The 20,224-nt window shown below is 30.9% G+C and overlaps 1 protein-coding gene across 1 annotated transcript in view; it reads left to right on the plus strand.

The window, feature by feature from the left end:
- LOC129985112 (cilia- and flagella-associated protein 68-like) overlaps positions 1-20,224 on the plus strand; it is a 116,102-nt gene that overhangs the window by 42,337 nt on the left and 53,541 nt on the right. The window contains exon 2 of the mRNA XM_056095023.1: positions 14,246-14,425. Coding sequence (XP_055950998.1) covers positions 14,291-14,425 — 135 coding nt within the window. The 5' untranslated portion in view covers positions 14,246-14,290. The remainder of the gene's footprint in view (positions 1-14,245; positions 14,426-20,224) is intronic.

Consider the following 20,224-nt stretch of genomic DNA (forward strand, 5'->3'; position numbering starts at 1 on the left):
GAACGTTTCAGTAAGCCGTGGTATCGGTTTCCATCTAAAAATGACAGCTCAATACCGACACTCGTTGAAATTTTACTCCTAGCTATTTAAATATTTAAACACCAGAATTCTTGGGTTTCATAGCATACAGATAGATACACACAATAAATGTTCGAGTGGCTTCTTTTTGCTTTATTTAGCAGTAATCATATCCTTTCGGAAAAGAATGGATTTCAAAGTTCTTTTCAAAAGAATACAAGTAAACAAAGAAAATACGAATGTGAGTTTTTCGGGCTTAAGTTTTAGATGAATAATGGCTCTTCAACTGCGATTAATTACTTGGTTGTTTATTTTTTATTGTTATTTTCCCAAACCCGAGTAAAAGGAAACAATAATATGATTGAGCAGTGAGTATATATAATCACCGGTCGCCGTCTTTATACTGGGCAGAGTTAAAAATATCCTCGTCCTTTTGATCTGCGTCATTATCGGATGCGAAATTCCACTTCTGTTTTGGCATCTAGCAACTGAGATAGTTTTTCTTTTTTTTTTTAATGTTTAAATAATTTGATTTATCGGTGTACGAATAAACTTAAGCATGAATAAACAGCAACTAAGATATGCGGTTTTTGTAATTTTATGCTGATTGATTATATTCTCTATTCATGGAGCAAATTGAAAATTACTGCTAATATTTTCTTTCGGCTTTTTCTTTTTAGCTTGCATTCTGCTTTACATTTTTTTCGGTTAGTGGATCGCTGTTTGTTTCAGTTCAATTTTTGTGATTAGTTTGGACATGAGTATTTTTGAACATTATGGTATAAGGAAAATCCACTGCAAGAAAACAAAACTTTTAATGTTATTTTAATCCTTACATCTAATGTGTACTGCAATAAAAATTCTTTTAAAATTTCTTAAGCACTCGGCCAAAGAGCATGGCATTCTCTACAACAACTTCTGTTGCTTAATCTGTGAGAATCAGATCTACGATACTATTAACAGGATAACAACCCATCTGTAAAGGAACAGCTTTTAGTTTTAATAAAAAGCTCCAATGGGATTAAGTTATGTGACATGACATGACTTGACTGAAACGGCATAAATCCGACTATAATTGTAACTGCATATGCCATCCATTAGTTATATGCATATTGACTTTCTTTGCGATGTGAAGTCAAATCCTTTTTTCACCATCAAGATATTCAATGGACCTTTAAATTAATTTGTTTCTGAAAACTTATCGAGAAGGATTTAATGTTACTTAGTTATATTATATGTTAACTAAAGCATACAAATTTTGTATTAAAATCAACTACAATTCGAATAAATATTGAGCGACCAAAAATAAAGCGAAACAAACAAACACCTCCAACATTTTTCTTTTATCTATACTTATATAAAGCTCAATGTGTGTGTGTGTTGGCGCTGTATTGGTAGCTGTAGGCCATTTGACTACAGCTACCAAATTTGGTATGTATACCTTAGAAGTCGGAAATGTGCACCTGGGGTCCCTTTTTTTGAATTTTGAATTAGAATTTTAATTATTAATTAAAAACTAACTTTCGCGCCAAAGAATCTTCCATTTTCCCCCACCGCCAATAGTTCAGTTTTTTTTCCCAACAGTAATGAGGCTAGGGTTATAAAATTATGAGAATGGATGGTACGCAACGTATGATCAAAAGGGAACACATTTTTTTCAGGTCATTATAAAGATAAGAGAACACGCTTTTAAAATTAAATAATATAATATATTAAAATAATTTTTTTATTTTACTTTTATGATAAAAATATGAACAAATTAATGTGATCGAAAATATTTTAACAACATATCTTTCGTCATTCTTTTAATGCGATTAACTATTAAAAAACAAACCATTCTAGAGCTTTAAAATTCTGATAATTTTTATCAAAAAGAATGTAAAGTAAATCCATTAACAACATTCGCAAATTTTATGAAAGAAGTTCTGTTATTATAAGATTTTAGCAAATGTAAAAGAATTAATGGATTTTAATCACTATCTATTTTGTGAAATATGAAAATCCGATAATACTTTTCACAGATCTAATTGCTCCTCAGGATATCTCGTAATAAAAAATAAATAACGGCTTGCAGATTATTCGTCGTTTGCATTTAACGAAAATAATAACGGAGGATGAACGATTATTTTAGAAAAATCTAGCTTTGAAGCAATTTTCACTATCTAATTGAAAGCGTATATAAGCTTTACTAGTTGTGTGACTGTTTGTGATATAATGAACTTCCTTCAATTAAACATTTATAAATAGATAAGATGTGTTATCACCGCAGAATCAAAAAGAAAAATAAAGACTTTTATGAAGCGAATTATTTCGAGAAATGCATGTAACGATACTGTAATAATGTTTTTCCATTATAATACGATCATTCAAAAACGCTATGAGCTGGACGGATAAAATTTTATATACAGTTTTCACTCCAAATTTGAGAATTCTATCAAATTTTGAATGAAATTCATTCAGAAGAAATCTACCTGTCCGGCTGTCCAAGTATAAGGGAACACGATAGCTAACTCTTTACTAAACGTAAAGAGCTAGAACATAAAATTTCATAGAGAAATAAAAAAAAATCTAAAGAGTAGATTTGCATCAAGTGTAATTTTAACATTATAATTATATGTAACATAATTATACTTTTATTTAGAATTATTATCTTTTTGTTTAATAGTATTGTTCTTATAAACAGGCATAATTTTTTTAAAGAAATGCGTTGCTATTCCAGGAAACGCTATTATTGTTTCTTCGTAAACGAAGCACAGAAAAAGAATTTGTTATAGCTGCCAAAAATTTCGAACTGAGATTTTGTCGAACATTTGCGCTTCTCCATGAGTACGAAAAAAAAAAAAAATGAAAAAAACGTTTTTGGAATTATATCTGTTTTTCCGGTCTGAGCTAGACGGAAAAATTTTTTTGTATCGTTTTATTATCAAATTTGCAGATTTCTGTCAAATTTTGAATGAAGTTTATTGTGAGGAAATCTGTTTGTCCTCTAAATAAATGAATAAGGTAACTGTATTAGGTGGATACAATCTATAACACAGGTTTAGAATCTAAAATGTAAATTTAATCAAATTTGACACCAAATCCTTTAAGAGATCGACCATCTGCGACCTGTGGTTTCGCGTGAATGTAAACGCGTCCATATAAAAATGTAAAAATTTAACTAAATGAAATTTGGTTCGCAGTTTTAATATCTAAAATGTAGATTCTTATCAAACTTAGAACCAGATCTGTCGAAGGGATTGGCCAACTGTCTGTCTGTGCTTTCTCATACATATAAATGCGATTACTTAAATATATGAAATTTGGTATGTGATCTTGTGACTGAAATTTTAATTCTATGTCAAATTTTAGTTTTTCATCGATCGGAAAAAACGCCTCCAAAACATATTCGATATTCTCGCATTTTACGTTAACCATTTGCCATGGATTAAATCACCAAAATAAAAATAAAAAATCATCAGAGATCGGAAGCTAAAATCATGACAAAGATAGATAGATTTTTTTGTAAGTATGTTCGCCAGTGGCATGCAATTACTATACAAGTACCAGTTTTTTTACTATTATTGTAAAGCACACAAATTTCATGAGTGAAAATAAAAAATTGGACACTCGTAGCGTTTACGACATTATCCAAGGTCCACAATTTTATGGGACAGGAGAGGGATTTTAATAAAGAATATGCGAGAAAATTTCAGGGAGATGACTCCCGCTAATTGTTTTAAATGAAATTTGATGACCACTAGATATGACATCAATGGTCATTTGTCCCCCACTGCTCTTCAATTTTTCGACAAATCGAAGAAACTCTTAGGAAACCAGGGACTAGCTATAGAATTTTTTTTTTTTTTTGGAAAATATATTTTTAAATGTATTTACAATTATCTGATTATAACTGCATTTTTTATAATTCAAGTATTCATTCATAATATGCACCCAAAAGCACTCAACAATTTTGTTGATTTTTCCATGAGAAATATTTTTTCATAACGTCGGCTGTTACAATTCACTTGCCCTCGACATGGAACAATTTGTAACAGACATGGAGCAAATAATTAATCATAAAAATAAGAACATTTAAAATTATTTTTTAATAGTCATTCTTTTATTAATTAAGGTAGATAAGAGATCTGATAATTAGTATGATTTGACATAGCGATAACAAATGATAGCAAATGCAGATACAATACAGATAATATTAAAAGAAATACAGATAATATTATTCAACCAGTCAATACAAATCGGGATCAAAATCGCAGGTAACACAAACAAAAGATAAATTGCTTCCTATCGCATACATTTTCTAACTAAATTTTGAAAATTAAACTTAGAACCCATTTTCCCTCATGAAAACCGCAGGCCATGGTGTCTGATGGTAAAATCTCGCTTTCGACGCAGAAGGGATCCAGGTTTGAAACTCGAATCCATCGAAGAATCGCTGTATTAACTGGTTCAGTGCAATCTAAATTCGGCAGCACTGAAAGCTCTCTGCAGGCGTGACGGAAAAGCTTAGAGAAGAAATGCCAGCACAAGCGCCGTTCACGTCATATGATCGCTGCTAATAATTATGCTCGCTGTCGCTAAATAACTCTAACATCGCTTAAAAATGGCGTGTTAATGTAAATATAACACATAACCATAATTGCAGTAAGCAAAATTATTTTTATTTTTCAGAATCTGAATGTGAATTCAAAATCATCTTCATTATTCTTTTCCCTTCTGTTTTTTCTTTTAGATTTTTTTTCTTAAGCTTTTCCCTTTTCTTTATCCTTTCGTTTCTCTTCTTGTTTCCATTTTTTATTAATTATGTCACATTCTTTTAAAATTCATCCTCTTCAGGATCAATTAAATTCGAAAGTTTTTTTTTAATGACCCTCTATTAGATTTTTTTTAGGCAAACCTTTAGAGAAAGATATGATTTTAAAGCAGAAAGTTTAACAGAATGAATTAAACACAAATCAACATAAAATTCGCAAATTGTGAAATGTTATAACTTGCTCCACCGCATAGTTTCGGACACTTTTGTCAATTTATATACATTAAAAGCAATGTGATTGATAAAAAAAATTGAAGGAAATTTTTAAAGCTTAATGCATAGACTAAATATATTAATAAAAAAACTATTTTAAAAAGATCAATTTTCTTAAATTTTTGAAATATTTTTTCTCTATTAACTGCCTGAAGCGGAGCATATATTCATAAACTTTTACTACCCGTTTCGGCTGGCCATTGATTGAGTAAGTAGCCAAGTCGTAAGAATAATGTTTTGCGAAAATTCTCACAAAAAATATCGTACACTCAATTGCTCTTCGAAATGAATATTGATTTTCTTTATTTCATTTTTATACTTTAGAATAGAAATATATTATTTTTTTCACTTTACGTTTAACTTTTAAGAGATCAAACAATGTATATGTTCGTTATGTTAATGAAATACATTGATAAAATGAATGATTGGTGTTTTGTGTTTTTTTTTATCGGTGATCGTCGTCTATAGCGCTCCATTCGTCTTTCTGTCATAGATACCATCCCCACACACTTACAATAAATTCGTTATTTTTTAATTAACAACTAAAATATTCACTAGAAATAATTTATATGGCAGAACAACGTTTGCCGGATCAGCTAGTTTATAATATGCAAATAACAGATGATTATTATAATTGTTTACTTGAAAAAGTATTATTAATGGCACGTTCAGTAATTACACGCTGTTTTTTAAAGCTGTTGCAATTTTTTTATATGTTTGACCTAATTTTGTCTTATATTTTAGTACTTAAAAAATTTAATGCTCCTAGTTGGCCTATTAATTACCTTTTTTTTTACTGTTTTTTAATTTCAGTTCGCTGAATATAATTTTATTTTACTTGGTTCCTTGATTTTTATTACAGTGTTGTGAACAAAATGGCGAAGCTAAAATTGATGTTTCCCCTCAAATTTTAGAGAGTAATTAATTCAATTATAATTAATTAGTGTTAATTAATAATAGAATGAAATAAATATAGGAATTCGAAAATTTTTAGACAAATGAGAATATATATATATATATATATATATATATATATATATATATATATAAATTCTTACTAACAACTAGAACTAATGAACCCAAACTGAGTCGCATGCACAGCAGATAGTATAAAAATAAGTAGAAGTTAATGCCTTTACACGGAAATGTTATAACTTGCTCCACCGCATAGTTTCGGACACTTTTGTCAATTTATATACATTAAAAGCAATGTGATTGATAAAAAAAAATTGAAGGAAATTTTTAAAGCTTAATGCATAGACTAAATATATTAATAAAAACACTATTTTAAAAAGATCAATTTTCTTAAATTTTTGAAATATTTTTTCTATATTAACTGCCTGAAGCGGAGCATATATTCATAAACTTTTACTACCCGTTTCGGCTGGCCATTGATTGAGTAAGTAGCCAAGTCGTAAAAATAATGTTTAAATAATTAATTCTGATTAAAAATTTTAAAAGCCATTGCATAGCCTGAATCTTACTACTTATCCCAGTTAAACTCAGCACGTTGCCATCGCGTCGACAAAAACTCAAATTGAAGGATTAATTTTTACTGCAAACTAAGCCTAGGAAAGTGTAATGTCCTGCACGTGTTTATATGAAGTGAAATGTGATGTTTTCTTTAAAAGAAAAAATGAATGCGAGAAAAAGTTTTTTGCGATGTTTTAAAATACCTATATTATTAATTGAATAATTCAGTTTTATTTAAGACATACATAGTTTAATATATACAGGATTTCCACTATAATAAGGGCCCAGGACTAATTTTTGAAATTTTATTAATTAGCTTATATATCTAATAAAATGATCTAAATGAAATAAATAGTTACATTTTATGTAGTGTGAATCAATAAATGTTCTGATGAATTACGAATTTTATATTTTTATACAGGAAACCTCTCTGTCTACTTTTTTATTAAGACCTCTGTCCTTAATATTTTAATATTAATATTTTATGATATAAATATTTTAAATAATAAAAAGATCCACTCTTTTGCGACTAAAACCAAATGAGTTACAAAAATTTGAATAGTATTATCCGATGACTTCTACATCGACCGTCTTGAAGAAAATATGCCAATCAATGCCCGGAGTTTCCTCAAATTTGATTGGCTTAAAATAATGAAATTGCTATTTGTCCTAAAATAATGATATTCAGAATATTATAATTCGGTCAGACATGTTCGGAAAAGACTGTAATATTAGATTGCCAAGATTATTTTGGATTTATTTTGTTGAATATGATTTACAGGATAAAAAGCATGTATAAAATTTAGGCTTTATAATTGTTTTCAGAAGTACATTTATTGATTAAAATATTACTTACCACATATCTTTTTAAAAGTGAAACTGAAAACGAATTTAATGATGAACTGAGAATTTTTTATTGAATAATTCTTTGAGATTTTATATAAAATATAAAGCATATTATGTAGTGCACATAAAATTTCAATGCTAAAAGATTCGATTTTACGTAGTTATATTTTCAAAAAATGTGTTTGATTTCAATAAAAAAGTTTCTATATTTTTTGAAATTTTATCACTTTTCTTCGACTTAAAGTTCAAATTTAACGGGAGCTGACAGAAAGTTAGAGATAAATATAGTAAAATGAGAAAAAAACGTAAGGTTTCTATAGGAGTATGAGTTATACGGCTATCAAAATTGGAAGCTTAAAGATATTTTGCTGAAGAATCTATTAAGAGACCAAGTTACATAAAATATATAACTGAAAATTTCAATGAACATTAATTTTGGCGAACCGGCTGGTCGCCAAAGGTGGCTAGTTAACAATAAATTTAACGCAGGTACTAGATATAGTTGGCTGATCAAGGATGATGCTCAAATGCATAATTCTGTCCAATTAAGGTGACATCACTATCATATGAAATGTGACACCGCTTATTATGGACGCTTCCTCCTCCGAAAGAGGCAGGGAGGGAGGTGGACACTTCTGCAGGAGGATAAAAAGCTGCTCTAATCAGTATGCTGGTTCTCGCCTCTCTGGGGATGAGCAATAATGGTGGTGTGACTGGTTAACAACCCCATAGTCGATGGCAAGGCTCCTTTGAACATGAGTCGCTTATAATGGGGGTTATTTGGGCGAAGATCACAACATCTGTGTTATTATTTGCGGTGGTCCAATCATTCAGTTTATCCGAGGTACTTTGGCAAGATTGGGTTATCATTTTTTGTTATATCATTCTTCCTGAAGGTTGAGCAGTGGATATCAAAATTAAATTGGAGTGGTGCACTTAATACTATGATATTGACAGAGATTGGTTTCGTAGTGATTTTAGAACCCATAAATTTAAATACATAAGGTGGTCACAAAGTCTTATCCAGAATGCAAATAATTATTGTAAAAACTATTATAATTCAACAAATGATTGTTTACTGAAAAGTAATTATAAAGCTTACTGATTATTGATTCATTATTATTATGATTATTTTAAAGGCATTCATAATTTTTTAAATAAAATCTCTTACATCAGTAAGTTTTGCTGTGAGCATCCTTGGTATTTCGAAGAATGTGTAGACGAATTCTAATTTTCAGCAAGTATTGCCCAATTGTTTCGGCTGTCACACTAAATACTACTATATCTGTATCTATTGTATTGTATCTGCTCCTGATCTTAACTTTTGAGTGCATAAATATTTTCAACTGGCATTGCAAATAATTTGTCCTTTATGTAACCCCAAAATTTAACTTTGATCAGTTCTTTGTTTCCATGAATTCACGATTCAAGTAGGATAAAGCATGTTATTTTAATTAAAAGTTTTCTGACAGTATAATTCTGCTATAAAATAATTGATATTTTAAACGACTTTTGGCAAAGTAAGTATTTTAATTTTTATTTTATTTCAAAATTCTACCAAATTTTATCCTTACATTAACTACCATAATTTTAGCAATTTGTGAATTGAAATTGATCATGGAAGACCCAACAAATAATCGGTTTAATTTAATTTACTCTTCCTTTATTGTTTTTTTTTTAAATTTAAGTATTCTATATTTTAACAAATAATTGGTTTAATTTAAATTTACTTTTCTTTTTATAATTTTTTAATTTTCTTGAAAATGATTTTAAAAAAATTCTACCAGGATTTTGTACAGTGCTGTCAATAAACTGATAAGCTATTGTATAAAAAAATTGCTTATTAAGGTGAATAAAAAGCATACTTATTATTGATTAATATTAATCTTTCATAATAATAATGATAATATAATGAATAATATTATAAAATTATACTTCGGATATAAGTCTACTACCCTCCGGGGGGCACCTCGAAATGAGGATAAGAAGCTTCCGGCATGGTGGTTGGTTCTCGCCACCCTGGAGGTACACGAAAAGCGGTGGGGCTGACTCCTCCCATCGATGACGGTACGTACTTCCCTAGGGAAGAATTATACAGTGGCCGGTGAGGGCCCTTAGGACTCAACCACAGTTCCCGCCAGTGTTGCTGTTGCGGTTCCGGTCATTCATTATTATTTATTACCTTCGGGCGGGTCGGGGAGTCAGTTATATGACTTATACAGTCAATTTACGTACATTAAAAGGATATTGATCAGACTTAAGGAAACGGTGCTGCCACCAAAGTTGATGATTCCAATGATAACGTGCTAAATTTTGATATTAAACTTAGGTTTAATGATTAGCGAAACTTGCCATTGATACTGTATCCTGTATAACCATGTTGGTAATTAACCTTGTATTACTTTGCAATTTGATTTCTTTAGGCAAAAATGTCGCAAACTTGGTGACGGGACTAATCAAAATATTTCAAGGAACATAATAGTTCTTGTAACCGATTTTTAGTGATTCTGTGTTATATATTAGTACTCAAATTATAGTTGTACACTCTGATTCTATTCATACATATAAAAATTACATTTCTTAATAACTGAATTTTTAAAAATAAATCGACAGAATAATAATTTGCCGACAGAAATAATTTTGATGTTGTAAAATAGTCTTTCAGATGACTGTATGAAAGGAAATTTCTAACAGCAATGAATATATGAAATCGAGACATTTGGTAACATTGTATGTGATGGTTTTAGAATATATTACCGTAATATTAACTCTAATATAAAATGTGACAACAATATCACGACTTCAAAATTAACTCTAATGCAAATCATAATTCGCGATCACTAATTAATGATATTTAATTGATATCAAGTTTTGCATTTTTATTACGTGCTGTATTTCGACATAAATTAAAAACTTTTCTAATTAGCATGCAGAAAGCAGTAATTCGCAATGACCTTATTCTTCCAGATTAAACAATAGCATAATTTTGCAACATGTTGGAAGTCTCTAAAACAAGGCCCAGTTAAGATTGTCTGTCGGACTGAAGGCATTATAAAATGATATTAATATATAATTAAATATAAATTATTAATAATACTAATGGTTAAAATAGAAGTTGTTATAAATTATAGTTATACTTACAAATAATTAATCCCTTAATCGGCGTGCCCTTGCGTCATGCGGGTATCGAATTATCACTTCTCAATCTTATCATAAACCATAAACACCTCAAAGATTTTATGGATTCTTAAATGAATCAGCATGAAGGCAGCATATTCTGAAATGGTAAGTTTCATCTAATTAGATAGTGATATAATCAAAATAGTTAAGGGGTTAACATTCATTTAGAGCGCTCAGGTATCTATCTATCTGTACTAATAATAACAATTCATGTGTGTTGGCGTTCTACAAACAACAACGCTTGACTTGCAGCTACCGAATTTGATACATATATTCCTTGAAGGATGAAAATGGGCTCACGGGGAGATTTTTAAAAAAATAATTAATCAAAAACTAAACTTAATATCGGCCTTTTTCAAATTATTATTGTTCAAAAGTAAATTTTATATCGCTTCAAAATCTTTAAAAAAAGTTTTTTTCGTGGTACCAAATTAATAATTGTGCAAATATTTCCTAAATTTTTGGCAATTTTTTAAAAATATCTTTTTTCTAATTTTTAACAATAAATAATATTATTACACTGAAGTTCAAACCGTTTCAATTGTTTCATCACATATTTAGTCACGTGATTTTTCCCCAATGTTTGAAAGTGAAAAAGAAGCATTCTGTTTAATATCTTTGTAGTTTAGTAAGTAAGGTTATAATGCCATGAAATTTAGAAGATAGATGCACGGTACATTTATTTTTTAATAGTGCACATAATGTCAAAAGATTGGTTTCCATTAGAAAGGTTGATGTACAACATGAACAGAACATAAGATAGTTAAAATACGACGGGTTTGACAGCTTGACGGAACCATGAAATTATATCTAAAAGATATAACTAAAATCTAATATAACCAATATCCCCGGCGAACCAGTTGTCGTCAAAGACAACTAATAAAAGAATAATTGCAAAATTTGGATAAATAATACATTCTATAGAAATAAACCTTGTTTGTTATTGTATCTTTGAGGCTAAAAATCTACTAAAAACCCAGTATTCATTTCGGGGAAATACAGTCCCACAGGTTTTTTTAGATTAAAAGAAATAAAAAAAAAACTGCTTGTTTTTCCACATTTTCTGAAAAGAAATTTGTCCCTATTATTAACCCTAAGTTCCAAAAAATGATGCGCGGGATTTCCCTTTTGCTAAAGGCTCAGAAGCGAGCGACTTCTCGGTAGCGCGCCGAGCAAATCATCAACGAAGAATTCCTGAGTGGGGAAATGGGGCACGATTCGAAGCGGATGTCGGAGAGGTAGGTCAGTGGTTCGTGGGGAAAGTATGAGGATTTAGCACGGGGGATAAGCACAGAAGGCTGTTACACTGTTTAGAAGGAAAACAACGTCGTGTTTGTTGATTTAGAGCATTACTACAGGAATTCCATTTCAAAATCAAAAATTTCTTTGTAACTTTTTTTTTTTTTTTTTTTTTTTTACGTTTAAGAGATACTGCACGTTTGAAAGGGCTTAATTGTATAAATTAACCGCTAGTTGTTTTTTTAAAGACATTGTTTTATAAGTCGCCTCTTTATAATGCGGTACAACATAGCATGAATTCTTATGCGTTCTTTAATCTATTTTGTTATAATATAACAAGCTTAAAATAAAATATGGTTATCTTTTTCTTGTTCTCTTTCAAATCAAATGTTTTATTCAATCCCATTAAACATTATCTCTTATTACAAATAAGAAGATAAATAAAGCGAACTTCTTTGTTCCTTTATAATATATTTAAAGAAGGGAATAAGATGAATGGGCAACACTCTCAAGGCTCTATCAAAACACCAAAATCTTGAAATGAATTTTTAAATATTAATAAAAAAATTAATTTCCCCCTTAATGCTTACAATTAAAAAAAGCAATTTTTAATATTACTATTCTGATCTGGCAAAATTCAGAGCTTTTAGTCCCCGTAAAGCTATGAAATTGAGGCCAAAAAAAAAAGGCTTTAAAATAATGCAGCTGTTGTAAAGAATAAAATTAAAAATATAAGTAAAAAAATAAAATAATAAAAATCAATAATAAAATAAATAAATAAAAATCAATAATAAAATAAATAAATAAAAATAAAAATTCAAAAATATTGCTTTTGGTTTCAAAGTAATTAAAATCGTGAAAGTTCATCAAAATTTTGAGGTCGAATTTTTAAAAAATAGCTGGCACTTTCTCTCTAAGTAGGTAGTGTGCGAGAAATTTAAAAAAGTAAGCAATAAATTGGTTTCCATTTTTATATGCAAAAAATAGTTATAAATGCAAAACTAGTTGCATTTTGAATAAACTCAAACAGTGTGAAATTCTGCGACTCTTGTTATTTTTTACTCTCATTATTTCACCCACATTGTTTTTCTTACAATATTGTAATTTAATTCCAAATATAAATACAACTGATTTGGTATTAGTCCTGATTTTATATTGAAATGAAACATTTTGCTTTAAAATTCGCAATAAATATCTGTGTGATTCGAAACTGATTCCGGTAATTCACATTTGCAAGTCTGAGTTATGACCAGATGACGAGGGGGAAATCTGAAATAACACCCTTTCTTCAAATTTCTTCACCACATCAGAAACAGTGAGTGGAAGTTTGAACAATAATGGAACTGAAATGCATTAGATCCTCCCAATAGAAGAGAACCTACATAATCGTCCCATATAGGCGTAGCTCGAATTGGCGATTTTATTAGCAGGTTAACATGGATTACAATTTTTTCTTCTTTTAATTTTCTCGCACCCGAAGTATAAAGAAAGTATCGTAATCGCCAAAAAAATTCGAAATCGAAGTTTTGACGAATTTTTAAACCTTTCTGAATCCGAAATACAAATTCTTGGTAATTATGTCTGTTTGTGTGTGACTAAGATAACTCAAAAACGCCTGGAACCAGAAGGATGAAATTGGTATGTTGTGCATTTTTACGCTCTTGCATACGAAGTATAGAAAAAAAGTATTGTAAACATAGAAAAATTCGAACTCGAGATTTTGGCGAATCTCCACGTTTTAGACCTCTATGAGTTCAAAAACTCATTATTGGAAAATATCTGTCTGTGACAAAGATAACTCAGAAACGCTCATACCCAGATAGATGAAATTTGTTGGTCTGTCTGCCAGGCTGCTCAAATATAAATTAACACTGTAACTGCAAAACGAAGACAGCTATATAGATAAAATTTGGTATACAGAATTAACATCTATATATAGAATTGTCAGTTGTCAAAGTTTGGGCCAGATTCAACGAGGGGTTGACCGTCTGTCGGTCTGTGCTTTCAGAAGCATGCACATGCTATAAATCAAAAACGTATTGACTTAAATGTATCAAATTTAGTACGTGATTTTGTGATTACAATTATATTTCTGTGTCAAATTTTGGTTTCATTCGATTGCGGAAAACGCATTTAAAGCACAAATTCGATTTTCGGACATTATTTATCGAATGCCATAAAAATTCGCCAAGGTTGACACAATAGAATCAGAAAAAATGCTAAATTCACATTAAAGGTTAATGTTTCGTATGCTAATGCCATGTAATACCTTGTCCAAGGTTCAAAATTTTTTCCGGGGGGGAAGGGTAACACTGTTATTAAAGAGCATGCGTAAAAGTTTTGGGAAGATGATTTCCACTGATTTCATAAAAACAAATTAAAATCAGAATTACGATTCAAATTTGGAATCTTAAATTAATGTATATAGAGAATTACATTTTTACCTGCGTTGTTTTTCATCAGGTTCTGCACTGAGCGTCTCTGAAGCAAAGCACTGACAGTTCGCAGATGGAACCAGCGCCGTATATCTCGGAAGCCGAAAGGACGCGGAGAATACTCATAGAGAGGTATATGCGCTTGAAACATGATTACTTCTATGACGGTGGCTGTGAAAAATATCCCTGGCTTGATGATTCGGCTAAGGTACGTACACTTTAAATATCTCTTCCAGAGAGAGAGAGAGAGAGAAAATTGTTTTAAAACTTGTTTTGATCTTCAGTGTAAGAGAGATTCAAAACTCGTCCTGCAAACTGCTGAGTGAAGTAAAAAGTACGAAAACTAGAAAAATTAACAAAAGAAAGTGTGAGCGGAAACACCATTAAAATGGACGGAAGGATACACGAAGCGGTGTCCCTCAAGTCAACAGCGGATGGAAACTTTTTATTTGTTAATTGAATTTTTTTATGATCTTTAAATTTACACAGTAAGCGCACGATGCTGTTTTTACAACTACATTAAATTCTAAACTTTCATTACATATTGGCAGCAATCTTTTGTCTACTCTGCCAAAAATGCTGCCTGCTAGAACTAAGTAGAATTAATACTGAAGTAAACTTTGTCATTACTTCAATCAATTGCCATTAATCAATCAATTCAATTTGAGAAAAACGACAGAGATAGTATAAGTACAAAAATAAAAGGTTTATATTATTGATTCCCAAAATCAAAGTAAATATATCACAAAAATTCTAAAATTCAAAAAAAAAAAAAAAAAGGAAGAAAAGTATAAAGAAAGAATGCATGTTAAAAACATATAATGAAATCTTTTCAGATCCTAAAAATTGTTAGTGAAATATCACTTTAAATGTCAAAATTATATATGCATGGTTTTCTGTTATCGCATTGAAATCGCACCACTGCGGCCATACTTCACTTTGACCAAAGCCGAGTCGTTGAGAAGGGTTAATAGATCTAGGAGCTTTTCAATTTTGAAAGATAAAATGCACTTTAAAGAAAGTTTTAACTAATTATTTGTAATGTAACAAATTTTGAGATTAATTTAAAGGAAAGAAAATACTTCATCCAAAAATTTCTAAATTATTTTTCAAAAAAAAAAAAAAAAAAAAAGATGCAATATGTGCTGGTTTGGATTTTTCAGTTTTTTTTCTGAGTTAATTTGTTTATTAACTAGCAAAATAAACCCCTAATCGATTCATTGGTAGTTGTTGAAAAATGGACAAAAGTATTAATTTTCTCAATTTAATCGACGTTTTTTGCTTTTGCTGTGTAGTAATTTAAACTTGATATTGCTTCACTTAAATTTGTCCAGTTATCTATTGTGAGAGGAAAATTTTTATGCTTGAAGCATCTGCAGTTTTTTTTCCATTACGTTGATACTCGCTCTAGCACTTCTAAACCATTCTAAAAGAATTATCTTTGTGCCAGTAAATTTTTCTTGGAGCTTTAATTTTATATAGAGAAATTCATTATCTTTCCTATTCTTTTAACAGTCCATCTTTTTACTTTCTGGTATAACGTAATACAGAAAAAGTACGTAATCGTCAAAAAATTCGAACTCGAGATTTTGACGAATCTCCACGTTTCAGACCTTCCTTGAGTTCGAAGGGAAAAAAAAAGATGTCTGTTTGTGACAAAGATAACCCCAAAACACTTTGAGCTTGATAGATGAGGTCTTTACACCAAATTTGCAGATTTCTATCAAGTTTTGCTCAAAATCTGTTCAGAGGAAGTCCGTTTGTCCGGCTGTTTGAATATAAATTAACACAACAATTACAAAGCGCAGATAGCCAGATAGATATGATTCGGTACCCAGATTGAACACCTATAGCGTATACATCTATAAATGTTTGAGACAAAATCAACAGGTTGACCGTCTGTCTATCTGTACTTCTAGAATCACATAAACTCGATAATTCAAAAGTGCAATAAATTAAATATATCACATTTGGTATGTGATTTTTTTTGACTACAAGTGCAATTTTGTGTCAAATTTTTGTTCCAATCGATTGGTAAAGCGTGTCAAAAGCACGAGTCAGATTTTCTGATACTATTAACGCACTCTACGAATTAATCGTCGAAACACTGGTCAAGTGTTGCACAATAGATTGAGTAAAAATGCTAAATTCACACCAAAAAATTAATATTTCGTGACTATTATATGCCAACATGCAAGGCATTCTCTGGCATAAGTTTATTAAAAAATATGCGAGAAAGTTTCGGGAAGATCCTCCCGCTGGGATTTTTTATGATTTCCGCAATAGGAAAAATTCAGATAACTTTCTTATCGATATTCCTGTTATTATATTGACTCAATATTTGTATTCACCGGACTAGATAAATGTCGTGAAAATAGCGGAAGTGGATCACTGTTCATCTTTTCTGGTGCCGTGGTTTAATGCATAAGCTCCCCGTCTTTCCTTCCACTCAATTTTTTTCATAAAAGCTCTTAAAATCAGAGACATGAAAAGAATACATTTTAATGAAGTTTATCGGGCAATAAGGTTTGAATGGCCGTTCCACGGGGTTATTTTAATATTTATTCTAACGGCTATAAATTCCCTATCAAACAAATTGACTGCTTAGAGGAGTGACAGCTAGATAAGGATGGCCATTTTGAAAAGTTTTGCTGTATTAATAGTACAGCATCGGTTTTATTTTTGTGTTTGTTTGCCGTAAATAAAGAAACAAAAAAAAATGCAGTATGTCACAAAAATTACCACTTTTCTTATTTACATTATTTTCAAATTTGAGGGCGAAAGATTCAGTCTAAATTAAAATTCAGCAGTAGGTTTTCGTTAGGTTTTGAAAATATTTTTGCGCTGGCTTGGATTGAATATAAGCAGTAAGGGATATAGCGACAAAGGCTGTTATCCCATAGGAGAGAAAAAGTTACAGCTAATGGATATCAAAATACTTGAGGGCTTGAATAAAGATGCTTAGACGATGTTTGCTTGAGAAAGCTTGAGGCAAAAGAAAGGCGAAAGAAATGTCCGGCTGTTCGATATTAATTTTTTTCCCAGAGCTCATCTCTGAAGATTGTATATTTTGAACATTTTAACAAGATGTGGGAAATGTCTTTGTCTTCGTTGCATTTGATGCACAAGGGGTTGTCTGAGATATTGAACCTGTGAAGAAGACTTGGAGTAATGATCATTTTACAAATCACCCGTGCAATAAGTTTATCTTGAACCTTACTTCTAGTCCAATTGGTGATTGTGCTGATGTCTGGGAAATCCCCGATCAAAGCTACATATTTGCTTCTGTGATTTTTGTAAGAGCGTCTGCTTTTTCCTTCCATAAGATACTAAAGTGACTAGGTACCCATAAAAGAGGGATTTTTTTTGTTATTGTTCTTCAGATTTTTCCTTGTGTAAATTTTTGAAGCCAGATGTTGAATAATTTTAGGCGAATGGAAACTGATGTTTTTAAATGTAATCAAAACAGAATAACCGTCCGAAAAAATCCAGTTATCTTTATTTAGGATTGTCAGTTCATCTTGAGCTTCAACAATAAATTTTCGTCAGGTTTTGAAAATATTTTTGCGCTGACTTACTGAAGAATACACTGTGTAAAAACAAATAAATATATACATTTTTTTCAATTAGAAAGTCCAAAGGAGTTGAGAAACTTTCTGAGATTTTTAAAAATAGTTTTGAATGCAGTAGAGTAAATATTTCACAGTATATATTAATATGTATGCATGGAAAATGAAGAAGTATCTGTTATTTGTATAATGCTTTCTTCTATACATGTCGCAATTGATGACAACTCAAAATATTGATTATTTAATATATAAAAATCTTGTGTTACGGTATTTGTGTTCGTACTCCTCCGGAACTGCTCGACCGATTTTTATGAAATTTTTTATGTATATTTGGTCGGTATGAGAATAGGTCGTAAAGTATTTTTCATAACTCTAGGTAATTAGGGTGTCCCCATCCAGAATTTTCTTCCCTATTTTTTTGACAAAAAGTATTTTTTTTGTATTCTTTGTATATTTTTTAATTTGGCATCAAAAAATACCTATAACCCCAAATTTTCACCCTCCTACCCCCACCCTCCCATTTTTTAATAGGATGCACCAGGTGGAACTCGCAAGACATATCTCATTTCGCTAAGTCTCGCCAAAATACGATCTAATAATGGCATCGCATTTGCTTTAGCATCATTTGTTATTGCAGCAATTTTATTGGATGGAGGCAGTACAGCTCATTCAGCATTTAAGCTGCCACTAAAAATTCAAAATAACCCAGATGCAGTGTGCAACATAAAAAAAGCAATCGTCCATGGCCACGGTACTGAAAAAAAAATCAAAATTATCATCTGGGATGAATGCACTATGGCACACAAACATTCTCTTGAGGCGTTGAACAGAACACTCAAAGATATGAAAAACAACAACAAACTATTCGGCGGCACTCTGTTACTCCTTTAAGGAGATTTCAGACAAACGCTTCCCGTTATTCCACGTTCAACGTACGCTGATGAGATCAACACTTGCTTGAAATCATCGCCACTGTGGCGTAATGTTGAAAAAATCCAGCTAAAAATAAACAGGCGTGTCCAAATGCTACAAGATCCATCTGCTGACACATTCTCGGACCAATTGTTAGATATCGGCGATGGAAAAGTTGTTGTCTATGAAAATACTGGATGCATAAAATTGCCCACTCATTTCTACATTACCGTTGATTCTCAAAATGCTCTCATTGACCGCATATTTCCCGATGTACGCACACAATACATAATCATGCGTGGTCGGCAGAAAGAGCCCTTTTGGCAGCAAAAAATGTGGACGTCGACGATTTAAACTTCAAGATACAGCAGTCGTTGCCAGGCGACTTGGTATCATACAAATCGATCGATACAGTTTGCGATGCTAACGAAGCTGTAAATGATCCAACAGAGTTTTTGAACTCACTGGATTTGCCAGGCATGTTACCACACCTTCTACAACTGAAAGTTGAACCTCCGGATTTTACTTCGGAATTTTTCCGGAATTTTTCGGAATTTCGGAACCCACCACAGCTGTGTAATGGCACGCGATTGGTCATTAAAAAAATGATGGAAAAACATTATCGAAACATTATTATACACCACCATTTTGAATGGCAAATTCCGAGTTGAAAATGTTTTGTTTCCACGAATTTCATTGATTCTCACAGACGTGCCAATTAAATTCAAACGCGTTCAATTTCCTATTAGATTGGCATTCGCAATGACAATCAATGAGTCGCAAGGCCAAACGATGTCTGTTTGAGGTTTAGATTTGGGTACACCATGTTTTTCACATGGACAATTATATGTGGCATGTTCTCGTGTGGGCAAACCATAGAGTCTATTTGTGTTGGCTAAAGACGGACTCACAAAAAATATCGTACACTCAATTGCTCTTCGAAATGAATATTGATTTTCTTTATTTCATTTTTATACTTTAGAAAAGAAATATATTATTTTTTTCACTAAAATGAATGATTGGTGTTTTGTGTTTTTTTTATCGACGATCGTCGTCTATAGCGCCCCATTCGTCTTTCTGTCATAGATACCATCCCCACACACTTACAATAAATTCGTTATTTTTTAATTAACTAAAATATTCACTAGAAATAATTTATATGGCAGAACAACGTTTGCCGGATCAGCTAGTTTATAATATGCAAATAACAGATGATTATTATAATTGTTTACTTGAAAAAGTATTATTAATGGCACGTTCAGTAATTACACGCTGTTTTTTAAAGCTGTTGCAATTTTTTTTTATATGTTTGACCTAATTTTGTCTTATATTTTAGTACTTAAAAAATTTAATGCTCCTAGTTGGCCTATTAATTGCCTTTTTTTTTTACTGTTTTTTAATTTCAGTTCGCTGAATATAATTTTATTTTACTTGGTTCCTTGATTTTAATTACAGTGTTGTGAACAAAATGGCGAAGCTAAAATTGATGTTTCCCCTCAAATTTTAGGGCAGTAATTAATTCAACT

The sequence above is a fragment of the Argiope bruennichi genome, chromosome 9 (assembly GCF_947563725.1).
Source record: "Argiope bruennichi chromosome 9, qqArgBrue1.1, whole genome shotgun sequence".
Taxonomy (NCBI): Eukaryota; Metazoa; Arthropoda; class Arachnida; order Araneae; family Araneidae; genus Argiope; species Argiope bruennichi.